Consider the following 20,125-nt stretch of genomic DNA (forward strand, 5'->3'; position numbering starts at 1 on the left):
GACAAGAATAAAGTTTGTCAAGAAAAACTAAATCTGCTGGTGGATTCCATTAAAGTCCTAATAAATGATAATAAAGTGTGATACTAAAGGATTGTGGTGCTAAAAATGTCCAAGTAAAGATATGAAGTTGAACATGTGGATGGAGGTTGATAAAAGTTGACCTCCCTTCATTTCTCTGGAGCGACTCCATGGATTTTATGGATGGTGGTTAAAGACCTGCTCTTCTAGTGGTCTTCCTTCTAGTTGCTGTAAAAAGTCAGTCCATCCTGGCCGACTTCAACACCTCTTCATGACAACTTGTTCTGCCTCTGACCTGGTGGAAACTCCAGAAACTCGGGAAAACCCGTGGAGACTGGAAGAACTCGTGGAGACTCGAAGAACTCGTGGGGCGGGGGAAGGTGTGGTGGGTGGTGGGGGGAGGTGGGGGAGTAGAGGGGGGAGGCCGCCACCCACCTCCCCGCCTACTCTCCGCCCTGACTCCACCCAGACTCCGCCTTGGCTCCACCCATGTGGTCACTTCAGAAACTACGATGCCAAAGGGACGACGAATTTATTTCTTTGTATCTGATCTGTAGCTCAGTGAGTTAAGGATTTGCCTATGGAGCTGCAGGTCGCTGGTTCAAGACCAGACACTTCTTAAATTTTCTCAAAATACTGACAAAGACAAAGAATGAAAAAGGCCGGTGGCGGGTCTTGAACCTGCGACCTTCCAGTTGGTAGTCTTCTTCTTATCCTCCTGAGCTACTCGCTCAGATACTAATTCTTCTTTTTTTTGCGCATTTATCATCTATTTTTTGTCGTTTTCGACTTTTTTTTTAACTCGAGTCTCGACTCGACCGTTTTTCTCAGGAGGTTGGACTTCGGCCTTTGTGCTGGAGGGTGGAACCCTCAGTTCCAAGACTTTCCAAGCCTCCACACCTCCCGAGTCCTCAGGACCTGAGCTTTCACACAGTCTGAGGGCTGAAATTTTCTAAGTCCCACAGTAGTTCTCTGTTAGACTGAACCTTCAGACAATCCAAGGACTGAAATCTTCTAAGTTCCTGAGTAGTTCTCTGTTAGTTTGAACCTTCAGACAGTCTGAGGACTGAAATTGTAAAAGTTTCTCAGGACTTCTCTGTTAGTTTGAACCTTCAGACACTCTGAGGACTGAAGTTTTAAAAGTTTCTCAGTACTTCTCTGTTAGTTTCAACTTTCTGGTTAACAGAAGCCTTAAAACTTGTGACCATGAGTCTTGATTTCACATTTAGACCATCCATCTGAGTTCTTCTCAGACCTTCACCTGTGGGTTTTTTAGAAATCCTCAACAAACTTTGATTCTCTTCACTGAACAGTAAAGTTTGTGGAGATCAGAAGGTAACATTAGTTTGATCAATGCCTTCAACTACAAGTAGACTTTATCTGGAAAGCAGTTTTCTGAAATGAGTTCTTAGTAAATCTGTCCACAATCAAACCAAGAACATAGAAAGAGGAAATGTTTGAAGAAACAACTTGATGTTTTCATTTCAGACTAGAAAACGCTTTGAGCTTTATCTGTTTTTGCTCTTTTTCATCAATTTATTGTCTCTTCTGTTTAATTTGATCTTCTAAAGTTTAACTGGTATCTTTTCAAATGTTTTGTCTTGAGTTTTATTCTTCTTAAACGTTTAGTTTTGCTCTTTTCTCACCTTTTGTTCTTTTCTAATGTCTGATTTGCTTTCAAAATGTTTTCTCTTTTTAATGTTTAATTGTTGTTTTTTCAAATGTTTTACTGGCTTGTTTGAAAAAAATTCCTTTTCTTTCCCAATGTTTAATTTTTCGATTAAATCTTTAAGTTTTTTTTTTTAATGTTTTACCACCTTTCAATGTTTAATTTTCTTTTTAAATGCTTCATTGTATTTTCTTTTTGATTCCTATTTAAAGTTTTATTGTCTTTAAGATTTAATTTTCTAATTAAACATTTCATTTTTTAATTCAATGTTTTGTCTTCCTAAATGTTTAATAATCTAATAAAATGTTTTGTATTTTTTAAATGTTTAATATTCTTCTTGTTTAATTGTATTTTTTTAAATGTTTAATTATCTAAAATATTTCATCTTTAATGTTTAATATTTTTGTTTAAAATTTTTGTTTAATTTCAGAATTACATGTTTTGTATCTTCTGTTTAATTATCTAATTAAATAGTTTGTTTAATATAATTTAATTGTATTTAATGTTTAATTTTCTTTTTAAAAGTTTTATTGTATTAAATGTTTTTTCCTTTAATTGCTTTTTTTTTAATGTAGTTTATTTCTTCAATCTTTTCTTTTCTGTCAAGATTTTAACCCCAACCTTAAAAATGAAACAAACCCTTAAATCACAATGAAAACACTTCTGTTGTCACAATCATGAGTTAGTCAATTATTCAGTTTATCAATTCAGCTTTATTTGTTTAGAACCTTTCACACAGATGACAAAACTAAACAAGCAAAGAGAAAAAACTATGCTAAAACTATGATTAAAACTCAAAAACGTATTTAAAAAAAAGATTTAACATGGTAATAAAATGTGTTGTGTTCAGGGGATGGAGGGAGTTTATTGAAGTCTTCTTGGGCTCACATGGGAAATCATTTAAAATATAAACTTGACATTCAGTCTAAGGACACTGGAAACTGCAGAGCGACAGAAAAACCAACAATATCTCCTGTTTTCTCCTTTAATGAGTCGACTCTTCTTGTGCTTTCAGACCAAAGAACTACAGACTCTTCACAACCTGCTCAAACTCTTGGTACAGGACCTCACCACACGGGTCAAGAAGGTTTCCTTCTCCTCATTTCTACTCTGAAGCTCACCTTCTCCTGCTCAAACTGCTGACAAATGTTTCTGCTGCTCTAAAGTCTGGTCTCCAGAACTTCCTAAAAACTCTCAAAGTCTCTTCTGCTGCAGGTTGCTTTGTAGAACTGTTCCAGAAAACTTCACTAAACCACATGGAGGGGCCTCAAGATAGTCGTCCAAATGAAACCATACAAAAACCAAACTAGCACAACCCAAATGCTAAAGTCTCCTACAGTCTACCAGAGAAGCTCTGAGAACAGAGAATCAGGACAGGAACTCTTACCTTCTGGACAACCAACCTTGGTTCACAAACAAGAATACAGAATGCGTCTGACCAAAAACCTCTAAATCAGCTGCAGCAAATCCACTAATCACTGCACACATTAGCACCATGTGCTAATTGTGGCTAAAGAACCACATGTACCAAGACAACTATCCAGTACAAAGCCCTAAAACACACCAAGAAACACATTAAAGACGATTTTACTGCTGGAAGCTGCAAGCCAACGCCTAAAGAACAAACTAAAGCAATGGAGCCAAACCCAGGTGAAGAGAAGCAGAGGAAATGTTTGTCTGCAGCTAAATAAAGCAGGAAGACACTGAGCTGCTCAGGTGTTCCTGATAACACCAAGCTGCTCAGGTGTTCCTGATAACACCAAGCAGCCACCTGGACAGCCAATAGGAACACAGCTTCCTGGAAGTCCAGAGGGCTGGCTTAGTGAAGGAAATTTAATTTAAAGTTGAAGCAGAAAGTTAACAAAGAAAGTTGAAAACCACCTTCTGATACCTGAAATCTCTGAGTTTTCACACAAAGAACACCTGAACATGTCAAACTGGTTCCATAGTAGAACCCTCATTGTAAAAACGTCATAGTATGGTGTGTTGCTCCAAAAACATTATGACCTGGCTGTCTAGGGTCGCCGAGGAGCAACACAAAAACAGGACAAACGCTGGTTTCCAGGGGGTTAGGAGGATATTTATTTGAAAGAGGAAGTTTACAACAACACAACGTGAGCAGAAAAATCACAAAGTCTGTCTTTAGTTCAGCTAAAAATATTAATTTTTGTCTTTTTTATTGACCAAACTTTTCAGGAAGTAGATGAAGAATAATTAAAGCTCTCATGTAGAAGTCCAACTTATTTTGGATCCTTGTGGAGAGTTTAATCTTAGAGTTTGTAAAGCTGTTGTGTTTTTAGGCACATGGATTGTTTTGACATTTCATAACCGAGTCCTGAAATAAAATTACAGTTGTGGATTTCTGTCATTTAGTTCTGGACTAAACAAATAACAGCAGCATAAATCTCAAACGTCATTATGAGGAGTCTGGATTGAGGTTTCTCACTTGATAATGATCAAAATATGAAATTTAGGTTGGCTTAAAGGAATATTCCACCTTAAATCTTTGAATGTTGACCTAACAGGTTGGTTTCAGGAAGTATTCCACCTACAAGGTCCTCACACATCCACCTTAAAGAACATTCCACCAAAAATCCTTGGACATGCACCTAAAATGTTGGTTTAACTGAGTATTCCTATCCAAAATCCTCAAAGAGACCTGAGGGGCTGGTTAAAAGGAATATTCCACCTAAAATCCTTCAATGTAGACCAAAAAATCTTGGTGTAAAGGAGTATTCCACCTTAAATGTAGACCTAAAGGATGGTTTGGAGTAATATTCTACTTTAAATCTTCCATTGTAGATCTAAAAGGTTGATCTGATGGTATATTCTACCCAACATCCTGGAACATTTACCTAAAAGGTTGGTTTAATGGTATATTCCCAGAAGAACCCTTGAACATTAGGCTTAATGGTATATTCCACCCAAAATACTTGTACATATACCAAGAAGTCAGTGTAAAGGAAATGTAGACCTAAAAGGATTGTTTAAAGGAATATTTAAAGGATTACTTTCATTATTTAATAATCTGTTATCAGTCAGAACCCTGCCAAACTTATTTTCATCAGTTTTTTTAGTGGAAGTCACAAATAAAGCAGCTCTTGGTTTTTCCTGGCGTTACTGAGTCCAAAGCTACTGTTTCAACACAGACATGTTCACATGCATCCACAAACCTCTCAGCACTCAAACACCCACAGACAGGAGGCCGGCTGGACCGAGGCTCGGCGGCGTCCTCAGACCCACGAGTCGGGGAGTCGCTGAACTTGTTGGTCCGGTTTGAAGGCCTCCATGTGGTCCAGTAGAAGTCCACGTAGTCTGTGTTGGCTTCTAACCGCAGCGACTGGCCTCCATCAGGTGGACCGGCTCGTCCTCGTAGGACTCCTCCTGTAGCCTTGAGGGGACCACAGGAACATTCAGTAGCTGTTGGAGTTCTTCCTGTCAGGCTCGTGGTAGAACGGCTCTGAAGAATCTTGTACTTGTCTTATCTGGAACAATTTAACAGCCTAAACTGTTAACAGCGGTGTAAAGAAGCAAACACACAGGCATAGATTAGGACTCAAACTAGATTTATTTTAGAAAACAAATCAACTTAGAGGCATTTGTTCACACGTGGCTGAATAGGAGGCCGTCCAATCAGATTCGAGGTCTTCACTCTGTAGGTTGTTTGTTCAGTGAGACTCTTGGACCTCCATCAGCTGACGTGGATGTTTGATAGTCTTCCTCTCTAGTGCCAGATGATTCATCCATGAATTCAGCAGCTACAGACTGAAATGAAGCTCATGCTGCTGTTATTGAATTCCTGTTCCAGATCAAATGTTCAGATCTCACCTTGAATGCAGCCGTCTGCTGTCTGATAGTTTTTCTCATTGTAGTCTTCAATAAAGTCTTTTTCCTCATGTCAGGATGTGGTGAGACTCTTTCTCAGTCTCTGCAGACGTCCCTTATTGTGCATCTCCAGAGAAGAAACAGAAAAACTGATCACTGCTTCAGCATCAAACACTCTCCAGCATTGAGTGTTTTAGGAATTAATTCATTGTGTTGTGAACTTTGAAGGAGCAGAAACTTTACAGCTGCCAAAGATATGAGCTTCAATTCTGGATGTTTCAGGAAATGAAGTTCATCAAATGAACACTTGATTTTTGCTGATAACTCTCATTAAATTACTGAAGAAATCCAACATAAAAACCTGTAAACTCTCAGGCAGCTTTTGTTAAAGTTTGTCTATAATTCTATCATCATGTTCTGGAACCAGGACTCTGCAGAAGTTCCTTCAATCAGATACTTGTGTGTTTCTATTTAAGGCCTCAGGTTTGAACGTACAGCAAAGAACTAGAAAGGAGTGATTTTAATATTTAAATCAGTCCAGTAAATGTTTGGAGTAAAAATGATTAAAATTTTGATTTAGATAGATTTGTGTCAAATAATATTGTAGAGTCTCACTTAAATATATCCAAATGAGTTCAGTGTATTTACATTTTATAGAATATTTGATTTCTTAATTTCAATACTGTAGGATCTGACTCTAAATATAATAATGATGTCAATTTAAATAATATTTTAGTGCAGAGTCATAAACTTTAATCAGCTAAACTTGCATAATAAATATCACTGTACAACCTTAACCTGAACATTCATATTATTGAGGTAAATTTACATAAATCCTGATATTCTAGAGTCTTAACTGGAATATGTCTAACATGAATCTTTTTGTATTATGCTGATAAACAACAATAACCCAACTTTCAGATAATATTTGTCTGTGATTGTGAGACTAAATTCCTCCACATTCTGGAACTTTATCTGCAGCTGCTGTAGGAATAAATAAAAATAGAATCTGTTCATTTCCACATTATGCACATTTATTTATTCTTAATATCTCAGACTGAATGGTATCTGGCAGTAAAAACAAACTGATCTGCTGGACTGAATTTCCCAAAATGGAAACATGGACAGAATTTAACACTCATGTATCCATGGCAACGCTAAAGTTTCTGCTTCGTACCAAAGTTCACAACGCAAGTAAAGATTTTAATGTAAAACTTCAGGGATGACTGCTAACCATAAGTATTCTGATCAATACTTCATGATCAATATCAGGACAGATGTTACAATTCCAGCTGTTGCATTAGACTGCAGTTATTCACAGAGAAATTAAAACATCACATTCCTCATAAAAACTAGATGGGACTTTTATTAAATAAAGTATTGGTGAATAAACAGTGTAAAAAGTGCAAAGCAGCTCCATTAAATCAGGAGATGTGAGACTTCCACAGCATGGATCACTATCTGCTGTGTTGATTCATAGCTGAATGTCAGAATGAACTGAGATAGAAAAGCTGCTTTGAGCTGCAACATTACAGTCTGACAATCCAACACCATCACAGTTTTCATCTGGTTGTTTTGCTCCAACATGCTGTGAAGTTCAGTTTTTACCTGAATCAATACAGAGATTCTATTTCCAACCAAGACTGGAATAAAAATTAGAATGTTATGAGGTTATTAATGCAACTAAATCCTTTCAGATGGAAGGATTTACTTCTAAGTTCTAATTCAAGTTTCAGTTGGAGCACATTGCATTCACAAAGAAAAACAGCGATACCAGGATCAGCCTGGTCTAGGTAGGATCCACCCTGCAACCCACAGGATCCACAGAATCCACAGGATCCCCAGAGGTTCTGATGAACCACTGGGTCAGAGGAGTTTTAGCAGCATAAAGGGACCAACACAGTATTCGTCAGGTGGTCAGAATGTTATACTGTTATATTGTCATGCTGATTATATGATCAGTAAATGTTACCATCAATTATAACGTCCACATTGATCAGGAAAAAAACACAACTATCAGTTCATTCAGAAACTGTGGGGTTAAACCTAAAAACACAGACTTCAACAGCAGTTTGTTTCAAAGCAGAACACCAGCCGGTTTTCACTAAAGAAGCTTTAAGAGCAACAATTAAATGACAGTTTTGTTCTCATTAAGTTCAGAGTCAGCCAAAATAATGGAGACACACATCAGGAAAAGAAAAACTTTTATAAATATTTCATTTGTATAAGTACTTCTACACATATAGATTCCTCTTTCTAAGTTTGATCAAATCACGATAACTCTGTCCTGTTGTACGATGTTTTCCCAACAGATGGCGCTACCCTCATGAATGGAGCGTCAACAAGTGACGTCTACAACACAACAGAAATGTCTGGAAGCCAGTGGCCACCACTTTGAGCACCTCTTGTAATTGTAGAGGCCAAAGATAACTTTTATTAATCTCCTGATGTCTGAATAAATTTGGTATTGAAATATTTATGCAAGTTTTTCTTTTCCTGATGTGTGTAAACATTATTTTGGCTGACTCTGTATGATGGGTTTCTGACAGGTCACCAGGCAACATCTTTTTATAATAATGACCAACATACCTGCATTCTACAGGAGTGAATTTCCTCATGTGCAGGTAAAGATGTGTGAGGAGTTTAGAGATGACAGGAGCAGGAGTCATCCTCACTAATTCAGCTTCCACCTAGAAACAGAAAGACCACAAACAAACACACTGATATACTCTCAAACGTTCAACCTCACAGCCTCAAAATATCTGTTTAGGAAGTGTTGTGTTTCTAAATTCTGCTGAAAGCATTGACAGACATTCTCTTACAAGGTTGTGTAAAAAGCAGCCTGTCCTCTGAGCTACTGAGAAATCTTCCTGAACAAAGTTTCTACGTGTAAATCGGCTCAACAAAAACTAAAGCCTCAGTCAGAGATAACAGGCATCGCAAATTATAAACAACTGTCTTGGTTAACGCAGACTTTCTGCTTCAACCTCACATAAAAAGAGGAGTTTAACTCGTCAGGTGACTGAAAATGAACGGCTTGTGCAGTTCTAGATCCAAAAGTAGGATGTTTCAACTCATGTTTTACTACAAATACATGCAATAATAAATAAATAAATACAATGGCTGGTTGTTAGTTTATTCACTATTAATGTCACTTTATATACTGGATTGAACTTGAGCAGTGGAAGAGAGAAGGAATTTAATGAAATTATGGAGATTCAGAGAGGTAACGTTGCGCAATGTTAAGTTAAGCGTGGTTTAATTCAAACCAGCTGAATGTTAAACTTCTGAATGTTAAATTTCAGTGCAGCTGAACGGGTTTCAGTTAACCTTAAAGTAAAATTACTTTTTTAAAAGCTAAAATACACAGCAGAGAAATACAGGTTGAGAAAGTCATTCTAATAACGAGGACAGCTGTGGCAGCAACTAACACAGGTGTTCAGCGGTAAGTTAGCCACCTGTGTTAATTAGCCCGCTAGCTAACTTAGCCGCTTAGCAAGCTAACGCGTCCGGACCAACTGCTCAAACACGACAAAACACAACTCTTCACAAGTCGCTGACTTAACGTACAACAAAACAACGCTACTTGTTAGAAGCATTTATCTTCTTACCGTGTTTTACTCCAAAAACAAGGTCAACAGCAGCCAGAGACGCTACCAAACGTTCCGACCATAGATACACATAGACTAGACCCGCTAGCGCGCTGTCTTCTATATTATCTATGGTCTGACCAACCACTGCTCTCTGGCTCCGCCCTCTGAGAATCTTGTTGTCGTTTGGCTCCACACTTGCTGATGACCGCTTCCGGTCTCAGAAAATGAAAAATCGGACATTTTTTCGTTTATTATTTCGTCTCTTACTGATTTTTTTTTTTTTGTTATTAATAATATAAAATGAAAATCAAAGCATTTTTAAAATTTTGTATAACCTTTTTTGATCATGAAAAGGAAAAACGCCTTGTATTTCATCCATCCATCCATTATCTATACACCGCTTAATCCTCACTAGGGTCGCGGGGGGGGCTGGAGTCTATCCCAGCTGACTCGGGCGAAGGCAGGGGACACCCTGGACAGGTCACCAGTCTGTCACAGGGCTACATATACAGACAAACAAGCACTCTCACATTCACACCTACGGGCAATTTAGAATAATCAATCAACCTCAGCATATTTTTGGACTGTGGGAGGAAGACGGAGTACCCGGAGAAAACCCACGCATGCACAGGGAGAACATGCAAACTCCATGCAGAAAGATCCCGGGAAAGCCGGGACGCGAACCAGGGACCTTCTTGCTGCAAGGCGAAAGTGCTAACCACTACGCCTCTGTGCATCCCTGCCTTGTATTTCAATTTTATTTTTTGTATTCTAAAACGAAAATCAAATAACCATTCGTTTTTTTTGTTTTTCAATACCCGTTTCAGAACGGAAAATCTGATTCCCAAAATATACACGGACCCATAAGTTTCCATACATAGGAAAAATAAACATTTTTTGTTTTACAACCGTTTCTATTTATATAATGTGCTATATATGATTACCATTGTTTCGAAAACACATATTAATACGTGTTTTCCACTGCTGATGAACTTGCATTAGCACAGTTGAAGTTATGCTTGTAATGGCGTTGGTGATAAGTTCCTTGATATGATTTATGTCTCCTATCTTCACCTGATACACCATGGCCTTCAAGTGCCCCCAAAGATAGCGTCAAACGCATCTTCTAGGGTATCTGAAACATAAAAAAAATATACATTATACATTTTCCTATGTATGGAAACTTATGGCCCCACCCTGTAGTAACTGTTTACCATGCTTTCCATGCTTTATCTGTAACTGTGGATTATTTATTCCTATTGCAGATTTGTCATCTTTCAGATTTTGAAGTCATTCGTATAAATCTGCATGAAATCTGTCTATTTATATTTACAGTTTCCACTTCCTAAAGACATAGAAACACCTGGATTCTTCTTCTTCATTTGGTCAAAAAAAATGCCCTCACACAAAAGCTGTTGACTCTGGAAGTCCCACTGGCTCACCCACAAATCTTTCACCTCCACATCCAGTGTTCTCTCACCCCTAGAACTTACTAAACCCCATCTTACTTTTCAACCCTTCCTGATGTTTCTAATTCTTCCCCAGTAGGTTCAGAAGCACTTTGGTTCTTCTAATTTCAGTTAAAGAGCATGAACAAGTGCTGCTCTAAAAACCTCACCATATTTTTTATGTGCTTTGACCTGCACCACATCCAGAGGAAGCTGCTAGCCCATATATGCATAATGTTGTATGTCTATCATCATGAAAGTTCCTCTGTCTGCTCCAGTCAGTCCCAAAACCAAACAACTCAAGACAGTAATGACTTTTTCACATTTTTGCAGCTGTCTTCTTTGCTTCTACCCTCTGTGTTATTCTCTCCTCAAACCAGACACCCAGAAATTAGAATGTTTGATCTTTTCTAATAGTTTTTATTCTACAGACAGAGATCCTGCTGCAATGCTTTGTTTTTTTAAGCCAAATACCATATACTTAAACTTAAATACCCCATTCCTTTGTCCATCTCACTGTTTTATTCAGTGCCTCCTGCTGTTGCATGTGCCTGTGGCCTGAATTTGTCTTCTGTTTCAAAAGGCACCATGTGCAAATAGCAACACATCAAAACCGCCTCCCCTTAAACAACATGGAATGAGTACATTTCCCTGCAGGATGCCATTAGTCACACTGTCTTCACAGATTGTGTCATGTGATGTTATTTCTTGAATAGTACAAGCTCTCAAAAATAATTGATCCAGTTTAGCATCCTAGCTTATATCACAGCTTTGTCTCGAAACCCTCCTTCCACTACATATTGCATTGCCTCTCATGGTCGAGAAATATATTAATTAGTTAGAGCCTCCCGATGTCCAAATCTAGCAATAGCGTAGAGTCCATATGGATTGTCCAACAGCCTTAATCAGCTCTCATCATTTCTTTGTATTTTGTTCAGTGGATCAGTTTATAAATACTTACAATGTTCATTCTGGTCTGGTCGATAGACTTACATCGTTGACATAACTACAGCTTAAGTCACTATCTACGATCTCATAAGAAGCAAGAAAAGCACTCAGAGAGCGCAGTACTCCACCAAGGCTGTTCATTCCCTCATGTGACATTGTCAGAAATACAGAATTTGTTTATTAGTTATTGATGATCAGTAATAACGGCAACATAGATTGTGATCATTTAATATAGATATACCCACAAACAAAATGGCCTTGCACCGAGCACAGGCATGTGTTATGCATGTTTACGTTATGTACGGATACCAAATTGTGAGACCTAAATATGTAGCAGGCGGCGGGAACTGATGGGACTCAGAAACACCCCCACAATTTAATCAATTGTTCCTTGTATCATTTCCGACAGATAAGTCCCGATAAGTCCACAGCAGTCGATTTATAGTAGCATCACAATCATGTGATCGTCAGCAGGCAGCTGACGTAGTGTTCACTTCTTGTCATAGTTACAGTGACGCCATGCCGCTATCTTGCGATGATGCAGAAATCTTTAACAAATCCATGTATCCAGACTATAAGCCGCATCACTGCCAAAATCTAATGAGGTGGTCCTTGTGTCATTTCTGACCTTCCCTGAAAGTTTCATCAAAATCAGTTTGTCCGTTTTTAAGTCATGTTGCTAACAGACAAACAGAAGCACAAACATACACCGAACGTCACATGACTCCACCGCATTCCTTGGCAGAGTAACAAAGTTGACAATAAACTCCTTTTCATGAAATACCAATTCACAGGCTATTACCTGACTGAATAGAAAGTCTCTGTGCCAGTAGAAGAAGAAGCTTCATAAATATATGGCGGCATTACCCACTGATCAAGTGACCTGATTTAAGGATGAGTGAATCCACGAGATTGTTGTTCTCCTTTCTCAACTATATATAATGTATATCATGAGTGGATCTTTTTGTTCAGTATTTAATATATAATAAGTATTAGAGTGATTCATATTCATTATTTACCCTCTGCATTTTTCTTTCTTTTCAGTCATTCTGTCTGCTATTTCCTTCTCTGAATTCTTAGGCCTGTAATATAAGACTGTATGAATTCAATAAGGCTTTAACCCTCCTGTTGTCCTCATTTACGGGCACCAAAAAATATTGTTTGCTTGTCTGAAAAAAATCCAAAAAATTCAGCAAAAAATTCCCCAAATTTCTGAAAATTTATAAAACCTTCAGGAAGAAAATTCCAATAATTCCTTAAAAGTTTCCCAGTAAAACTTCTGACAGGTTACCAGTCAACATCTTTTTATAATAATGACAAACATACCTGCATTCTTGAGAAACATTTTTAACATTTCTTTTTTCCACCAAAACATGTTCAAAGATTTCCCAGAAATGTTGAAAATGTGGACATCAGAAGTTTCACTGTGAAAATGTATATTTTTTTTCCACATTTTCAAACTTCAAACGACACGAGGGTTAAATGGACAAGTTTGATAAGACTTTATCACTGAGTACGAAATAAAAAAGGTTGTACTGGCCGTGAAGTGGGTTGAAGCAAATGGTAACCCTAGTCAAATTTTTTTTTGTTTGTTTTTGTTGGTTTGTTTCCAGCTACAGCTGAAAATGTAGTCTCTTTGCAAAGTAAAGTGGACCAGTGCAATTTTTTTCCACAAAGACTTATCTTAATTTGCTATAGCTCTTTCAAGTAAACTGATTAAACACAAATAGAAAGATTTAGCAAAATGTTCTTTCTTTTTTTTCTTTTTTTTTAAACTCTCACAGCACTAACCACAACTCACAAACATTAAATCTGTCTCATCTCTGTCCTTCATCTGTGGACCTACTGTCCCTCCCAAAGGAAAGGAGGGCAGCCGGGTTGCCAGGTTGGGATATTGTCAGCTTCAGTTTGTATGTGAAATGTGTCTATATTATGACATTCCCTGGATTTCATATTTAAAAAAATCAAGAAAACGCATAGTAGGCTAAAATGTGTAACTTATGTAATCTTGCTTTCCAAAATAAAATATAAAAAAAAATCCTGCATTTTCTAGACTCAGTCATTTTTAACACTTTGATACCAAGTTAGCATTTTTTCGCTGTTCAACGATGGACCATTTAGTCGTCTTCCATTGTTTTATTAATTTTGACACTGTATAATGCGTACATTAACGTGAATGTTTTGTTCTACCACCACACGGAGCTGTTTTCCGGATGGTTGCGCTGGGAGGAGTCACATACCTGGCAACATCCACCATCGCTTTGTTAACACTTCATTGAACCAAGATGGCAGATTTTGAGGAGCTCAGCGATGAAGAGAAGGTATTACCTTAAAAAAAATCACGCTACAAACCCTCTACTACCTTTAACCTTTACCTCGAACAATAGCTGTGCTTTGACAGATGCTAACAACGTAGCTTGAGTCGCCCAGCGGACCGTGTTAGCTCTGTGTTGGTGGAGCTAGCTAAACCCAGGCAGTGTTGTATTTGACAGTTCGGGGCTGAACCTAGCTTCTGTGCACAAATACATTAGTGTAGGATGACTAACACGTCCGATTCCAGCACTTCTTTGATTAATATTTACACAAGGCCGCGGTCGATGTTTGATTTGGCGTGACTGTGCTTTGAGATTAATTGGTTAGCTCATGCTAAATCAAGGGAAGTGGAGCTACTTCCTGCATTTACAGTAAGGATAATGAGAGAACATCGGCAGTTTAACACCACCCACACCCAGTTTACTGTCAGTTAACGCAGCTCGTTAAGTTGCTCTAGATAGCATCAGGAGTTTTGGCTTGTCACACATGCTCGAGGGTGCAGTTATTTTGTATTTGTGTAAGTTTGTGCACTGGGCAGATCTCACTGCCCTGTTATCGGGCTCCTCTGACTGGCGCTGCTGCCTGCATCAAGCTGCAACATGTTGGAAAATAACGCTTTGCATTCCTAAAGCTGATGCTGACACCAGGAACTTACACCTCCCGGCCAGGACAACAGAGTGCATTTAAAAATGAATGGAAATAAGCCTGTGTCATAGTTGGAATCAGACAGTCTTAAGTTTGACTTTAAATTGTGGAGCAGCTGAGTCTAACTCTGTGGATGCTTTGTTGGTTCTGAATGGAGTGGCTATCCCGGGCCACAGTAAAACTAGGTTACTCATTGTAATGCTCCTCTGCCCTTTCAGCTGGATGGCCCATTTGTAGGTCAGTGCCAGCTGCAGCCCCGGAGGCTTTAATAACCCTGTCTGCCTGACAGACTGCATCACTGGTGCAGTCGCACTATATTGTGGCAGTGACTTTGGGATGTTAGAACTAATTAAAGCTGTCAAGGTCACAAGTTACTGATGAAAAGATGAGAGACAACTCGTTGTGGCCTCTGTTTTGGACAATAAACATCGCTTCTATTTGCTCCAGTATGTGCTGCCTGATAAATGGATAATTTGGCAGTAACTGACAGTCTGTACCGAGTATTATCTTATGAGTGTAGCAATACCTGTCTCGAGCCTTTAATTCTGTGGCTTTGACACCACATGCTTACACATGCACACTGGCTGCTAAGAAAAGCCCTTGGGTAACATAGACAGCCTGCCATCTAAGGAGTGGCCAAAATAGAGCAAATACGCCTGCAGCCACGAAAGTTAGCCCGCTGTTCTCTGCTTCTCTCTAGTGGCTATTTTCTGTTTTTGCTATAGACATTACCTGCAATACCTCAAAAAAAGATTAGATTTTCCAACAACAACAACAAAAAAGAATTGCAGCAGATTTGGCTTTCAATTGAGGAAACTGTTTTTATTCTACTCTGCTTTCTTAGATCAGGAAGGAAACTTAACCCAACATTATCACTGTAGTTAATGACAATGCTATGCTTCTTGCTATCTTTAGGTGTTGTGACAAGATGTTTTCTTTATTTCTAGGTCCGCATTGCAGCTAATTTTGTGATGCACGCTCCTCCAGGGGAGTTCAATGAAGTTTTTAATGGTGAGTCTTTTTTTTTTTTTTGACATTTACATTTTTAGCAGTACCTGCAATTATCGTGTACAAGAAGAAAATAATCAGTGTTAGTCTCATCCTGATTTATATTTTCAGATGTGCGACTACTGCTCAACAATGATAATCTTCTCAGAGAGGGGGCGGCTCAGTAAGTTTCACTCTTTCCCATTGTTTAACCTTGTGGAATAAAGAGAAAATAGATGTGCATGCAGCTTATGCTTGTATTCTCTTCTGATGCAGTGCCTTCGCCCAGTACAACATGGATCAGTTCGCTCGTGCCAAGATTGATGGATATGAAGATCAGGCAAGCATTTTTTGTTGTTGTTTTTTTTTTTAACTTTTAAATAATTTGCTCTTCTTATTGAAGCCACTAAAATTTCTGCCTGATTTTGCCTGAGTTAAGTGCTGCAGTAACAGCAGTCCCCTTGCCGTCCCCTGTAGGTTCTGATAACAGAACATGGAGACCTGGGGAATGGTCGCTTCTTTGACCCTCACAACAAGATCTCCTTCAAGTTTGACCACCTGAGGAAGGAGGCCAGCGACCCTCAGCCCCATGAGGGTGAGGCGGCCCTCCGGTCGTGGAGAGACGCCTGTGATTCTGCTCTTCGGGCCTACGTCAAGGAGCACTACCCCAACGGAGTCTGCACTGTAAGATCACTCTTCCACTCTGTGCTATAGCTGCCACTTTCACCGCTAAATGCAATAAATCACCCACTCTTTCTGTTTTATTTGATTCAGGTTTATGGGAAAACCATTGATGGCCAGCAGACCATTATCGCTTGTATCGAGGGCCATCAATTTGAGCCTAAAAACTTCTGGTAAGTAGATAGAGCATAGTGATCCCTTTTAAACTTCCTGATCAAATTCACCCAGACAATTATGTCAGTGCACTACGGCGGCATTGATGTGTTTGGAGTCGGTTTTCAAGCGTAATCTTGTTCATTTTCTGTTACAGGAATGGTCGCTGCAGGTCTGAATGGAAGTTCAGTGTCTCACAGTCTACAGCACAGTTGGTTGGAGTCTTGAAAATACAGGTATATTGAGTAGCTGTTAAGTTAGTGTGTGTTTGTCTGCTGTGCGCATCGGTATGCTCATTATTTCCACCGTTTTTTTTCCCCAGGTACATTATTATGAGGATGGAAATGTGCAGCTGGTCAGCCATAAAGATGTCCAGGAATCTCTGACTGTGACTGTGAGTGTTTCGTTGTTATTGGTCACTTTTCTCTTTCAATTCATCATTGAAGTTTAGACAGTAGAAAATTATCAAATTGATTTCATATTTGATTTCTGTTCATGTGTGTTTTGCTTCTTTCGTTTGTTTAAATAACCTATGAATGTATGTTTTGGCAGAATGAGAGCCAGACTGCAAAGGAGCTGGTGAAAATTATTGAGGATGCAGAGAATGAATATCAGGTATGTGGATGTTGCTCCCACATAAGAATAACGCTTGAAGCCACAAAAAAACTGCAGCAAGTTCTCCAGCATGGGAAGAACTTCCTGTCTGCCAAGTACCTAAAAAAATATGACTCAGGTGTTGCTAGGAGAACAAATACTGATTTATTTCTGTTTATTGCACCTTATGTGAAGACATTTGATAAATTAAAGGTAATTATGCTACTATTTTTGAAAGAAGACTCACCTCAGTATTAGTTTTTAGTAACTTTTGCAAAGTTCTGCTCATGTCTACCATACATGAGTGCAATATTCCACCATGCTGCTCAGTCGTCGTATCATTTTCAACAGCTGAAATCTTGAAAAAAATCTATGGCAGAAATCACGGCACCATAGAAAGTGGCCGTTTAATATAGATGTACCCACAAACAAAATAATGATAACTTTATTTATATAGCACCCTTAAGAACGGCATTCACAAAGTGCTTCAACAGTTAAAACATCCAACACAGACAGTCCAACAAGATATAGGAGTCTGAGCAGTCAATTAAAATAGATAGTACAAATGATAATAAATTAAATTAATAATTAGTACGATTAGCAATCATAACAAACAAAGGAACTAGGCAAAATTAAAGATTAAGATTGAGGGTGGTTAAAGCTAGAAATTAAAAATCAAAAAGTCAGAGAATTAAAAAATTAGACAACATCACACCAAAGAACCATGCAGCTAAAAGTAAAATAAAGGAAGAGACAACATCTAAAATAAACAGGACACAATACAAAATAGAACACTCAAACTAAGTAAAGCTAAAAGTAAACCTCACATAAAAGCAAATCTGTAAAAGTGGGTTTTCAGAAGTGATTTCAGAAGAAGTTACTGACTCTGCAAGCCTAATCTCCTCAGGCAGGCCGTTCCAAAATCAAGGGGCAATGATGGAAAAGGCCCGGTCACCCTAAAATGACCTTGCACTGAGCACAGGCATGTGTTATTCATGTGTACGTTATGTACGGATACCGAATCACGTGCCCTAAATATGTAGCGGGTGGCAGGAATTGATGGGACTCAGAAACACCCCCACAATTTAATCACTTGTTCCTTGTATCATTTCCAACAGATAAGCCCTGATAAGTCCTCAGTGGTGGATTTGTAGTAGGATCACAAACATGTGATCGTCCGCAGGCAGCTGATGTAGCATTAACTTGTTGTCATAGTTACAGTGCTGCTACCTCGCAATTATCCAGAAATATTTAACAAATTGGTGGATCCAGACTATGAGCTGCATCAAGACCAAAATCTAATCAGTTGGTCCTTGTGTCATTTCTGACCTTCTCTGAAAATTTCATCCAAATCCATTAGTCCATTTTTGAGTAATGTTGCGCACAGACAGATTAACAGACGGACAAACAGACAAACATACACCAATCGTCACATAACTCCGCCGTTCCTTGGTGGAGTAAAAAACAGAATGAAAAGAAAAGCATGTCTTTCAGTTCAGCTGGTGAGTTTTTGGTGTTCAAAGGTTTAAAAAGTTTATTTTGTGTTTGAATCAGTTATCTGTCTGTTTATCTGTTGAGTAATGTTGCTAACAGACAGACAGACGGACAAACACATGTCGATCGTCACATAACTCAGCAGTTCCTTGGCAGAGTAATAAATCACACTACAAAACATGTTTTTAAAACAGTCGAAAAATCAGAATAAACACAAATTTAAAAAATCCCCTTCTTTCCCGGTTTTGAGAGATTGTAAGCAAACTTAAACACATCCAAAGTGATCGACTATTCAAAAATCATTGTGCAGTCATTATACTTTGTACAACATAAAACAATATAAAGTTTTTATCCTCCCAAAGCTCACCCTTGTGTTTTTCCTTCTGAAATGATTTAGGATTAACTGGAACTGACAGATTACATAGTAATCTTGTTTGTAGCTAGAAAGCATGACTGACAGCCTTGTCTCTTTTTTTGTTTTTCAGGTGGCCATTAGTGAGAACTATCAGACTATGTCAGACACCACATTCAAAGCCTTACGTAGACAGCTCCCAGTCACCCGCGCCAAGGTTGAGTGGAACAAGATCCTTAGCTACAAGATCGGCAAAGAGATGCAGAACGCCTAAAGGACAGGCGTCTGTTGGAGTTGCAACAAACTGATGGCGCAAAGATGTGTGATGCAGCATAACGTACTGTATGTCCTTCCAGAGAATTGCAGTTTCTGTCGAGCACTAACAGGGGGTGCCTTCATTTTCACATGCCGCTGAGTGGTTTATCTGTCATTTGTAAACATATTCTTTTTGAACAAATAATGCCTTTAGTGACACTGTGAAATTTTGGGTTCAATTTCTCACATACAAATTATACAATCCCTCAGTGCTCCAAAAGGACATGCCTCCTCTAAAAACCTCTTTGATATTCATGTAGCGACTAATTCACTTTCTATATAACATAACTAATATTCTTCAAGAGCTTCCAATACCTCCGATATAGTTTTTTTTTTTTTTTTTTTAAATTAACAGAGGGCAAGTACTATATGCAAAAAGTTAAACTTACCAGAGAGAGACTTGACGGCATCAAATTCTACAGTTTTTACTTCAGTCAAAAGACTCCATATATACATAAATATATATTCATGCAGACGTATTATGCATTCCTCTGGTTGCAGAGTTGTAGCCAGGAGGCATGCCAAAGCATTGGTGTTTTTCTTGTCCTGTTCCTGGACCAGACTTTGTCTTCCCTCTTTAAGTTTAGTCTTTTTTTTATTTCTGTATTATAGAGAGATAATTTCAGTGAAAATACTTCTGTATCCCCCTGGACTGATTCAGTGTTGGTGTCCTCTTGCCAGCTGTTTGCCTTTAGCTTGTGCTATATTTTTTATACAGACTGTTAGTACATTTATTATTCATGAAATAAAAAGATTGCACCAAATATGATCTTTCAAGCAGTGGTGATCATTTGTGTTGTGTCATGTATGGCTTTTTACTGTAAATGGTCTTGGTGCCAGCTGATTTTTTTTTTTTAGGGTACTAAACTAATTATATCAGTACATTTGTAGGAATTTGAGGCGGTTATTGACCTGAGGAGGACTTTATACTCTTGACACCTTACTATTTATAGGCATTATACTATAGGGGTCACCAAATTGTTCAGTGTTTGTTTCTTGAGATAGAAGACAAGCAACTTTTATATGGTAAATAACAAATTGAATCTGTGTTGTGGGATCATGTGTTTGTTATTTGACACAGAAGACAAAC

General features: G+C 38.3%; 1 protein-coding gene across 1 annotated transcript; it reads left to right on the plus strand.

The window, feature by feature from the left end:
• Positions 1 to 13,727: 13,727 nt before the first annotated feature.
• On the plus strand, positions 13,728 to 19,799 carry capza1a (capping actin protein of muscle Z-line subunit alpha 1a). The gene is made up of 10 exons (XM_023292204.3): positions 13,728 to 13,822; positions 15,407 to 15,470; positions 15,579 to 15,630; positions 15,723 to 15,786; positions 15,924 to 16,130; positions 16,221 to 16,300; positions 16,438 to 16,516; positions 16,603 to 16,674; positions 16,833 to 16,895; positions 18,854 to 19,799. Exons 1-10 carry the CDS (start codon positions 13,787 to 13,789, stop codon positions 18,992 to 18,994), a joined length of 858 nt encoding a protein of 285 aa, XP_023147972.1. The 5' UTR covers positions 13,728 to 13,786; the 3' UTR covers positions 18,995 to 19,799.
• The last annotated feature ends 326 nt before the right edge of the window (positions 19,800 to 20,125 follow it).

The sequence above is a fragment of the Amphiprion ocellaris genome, chromosome 5 (genome assembly GCF_022539595.1).
Source record: "Amphiprion ocellaris isolate individual 3 ecotype Okinawa chromosome 5, ASM2253959v1, whole genome shotgun sequence".
Lineage (NCBI taxonomy): Eukaryota > Metazoa > Chordata > Actinopteri > Pomacentridae > Amphiprion > Amphiprion ocellaris.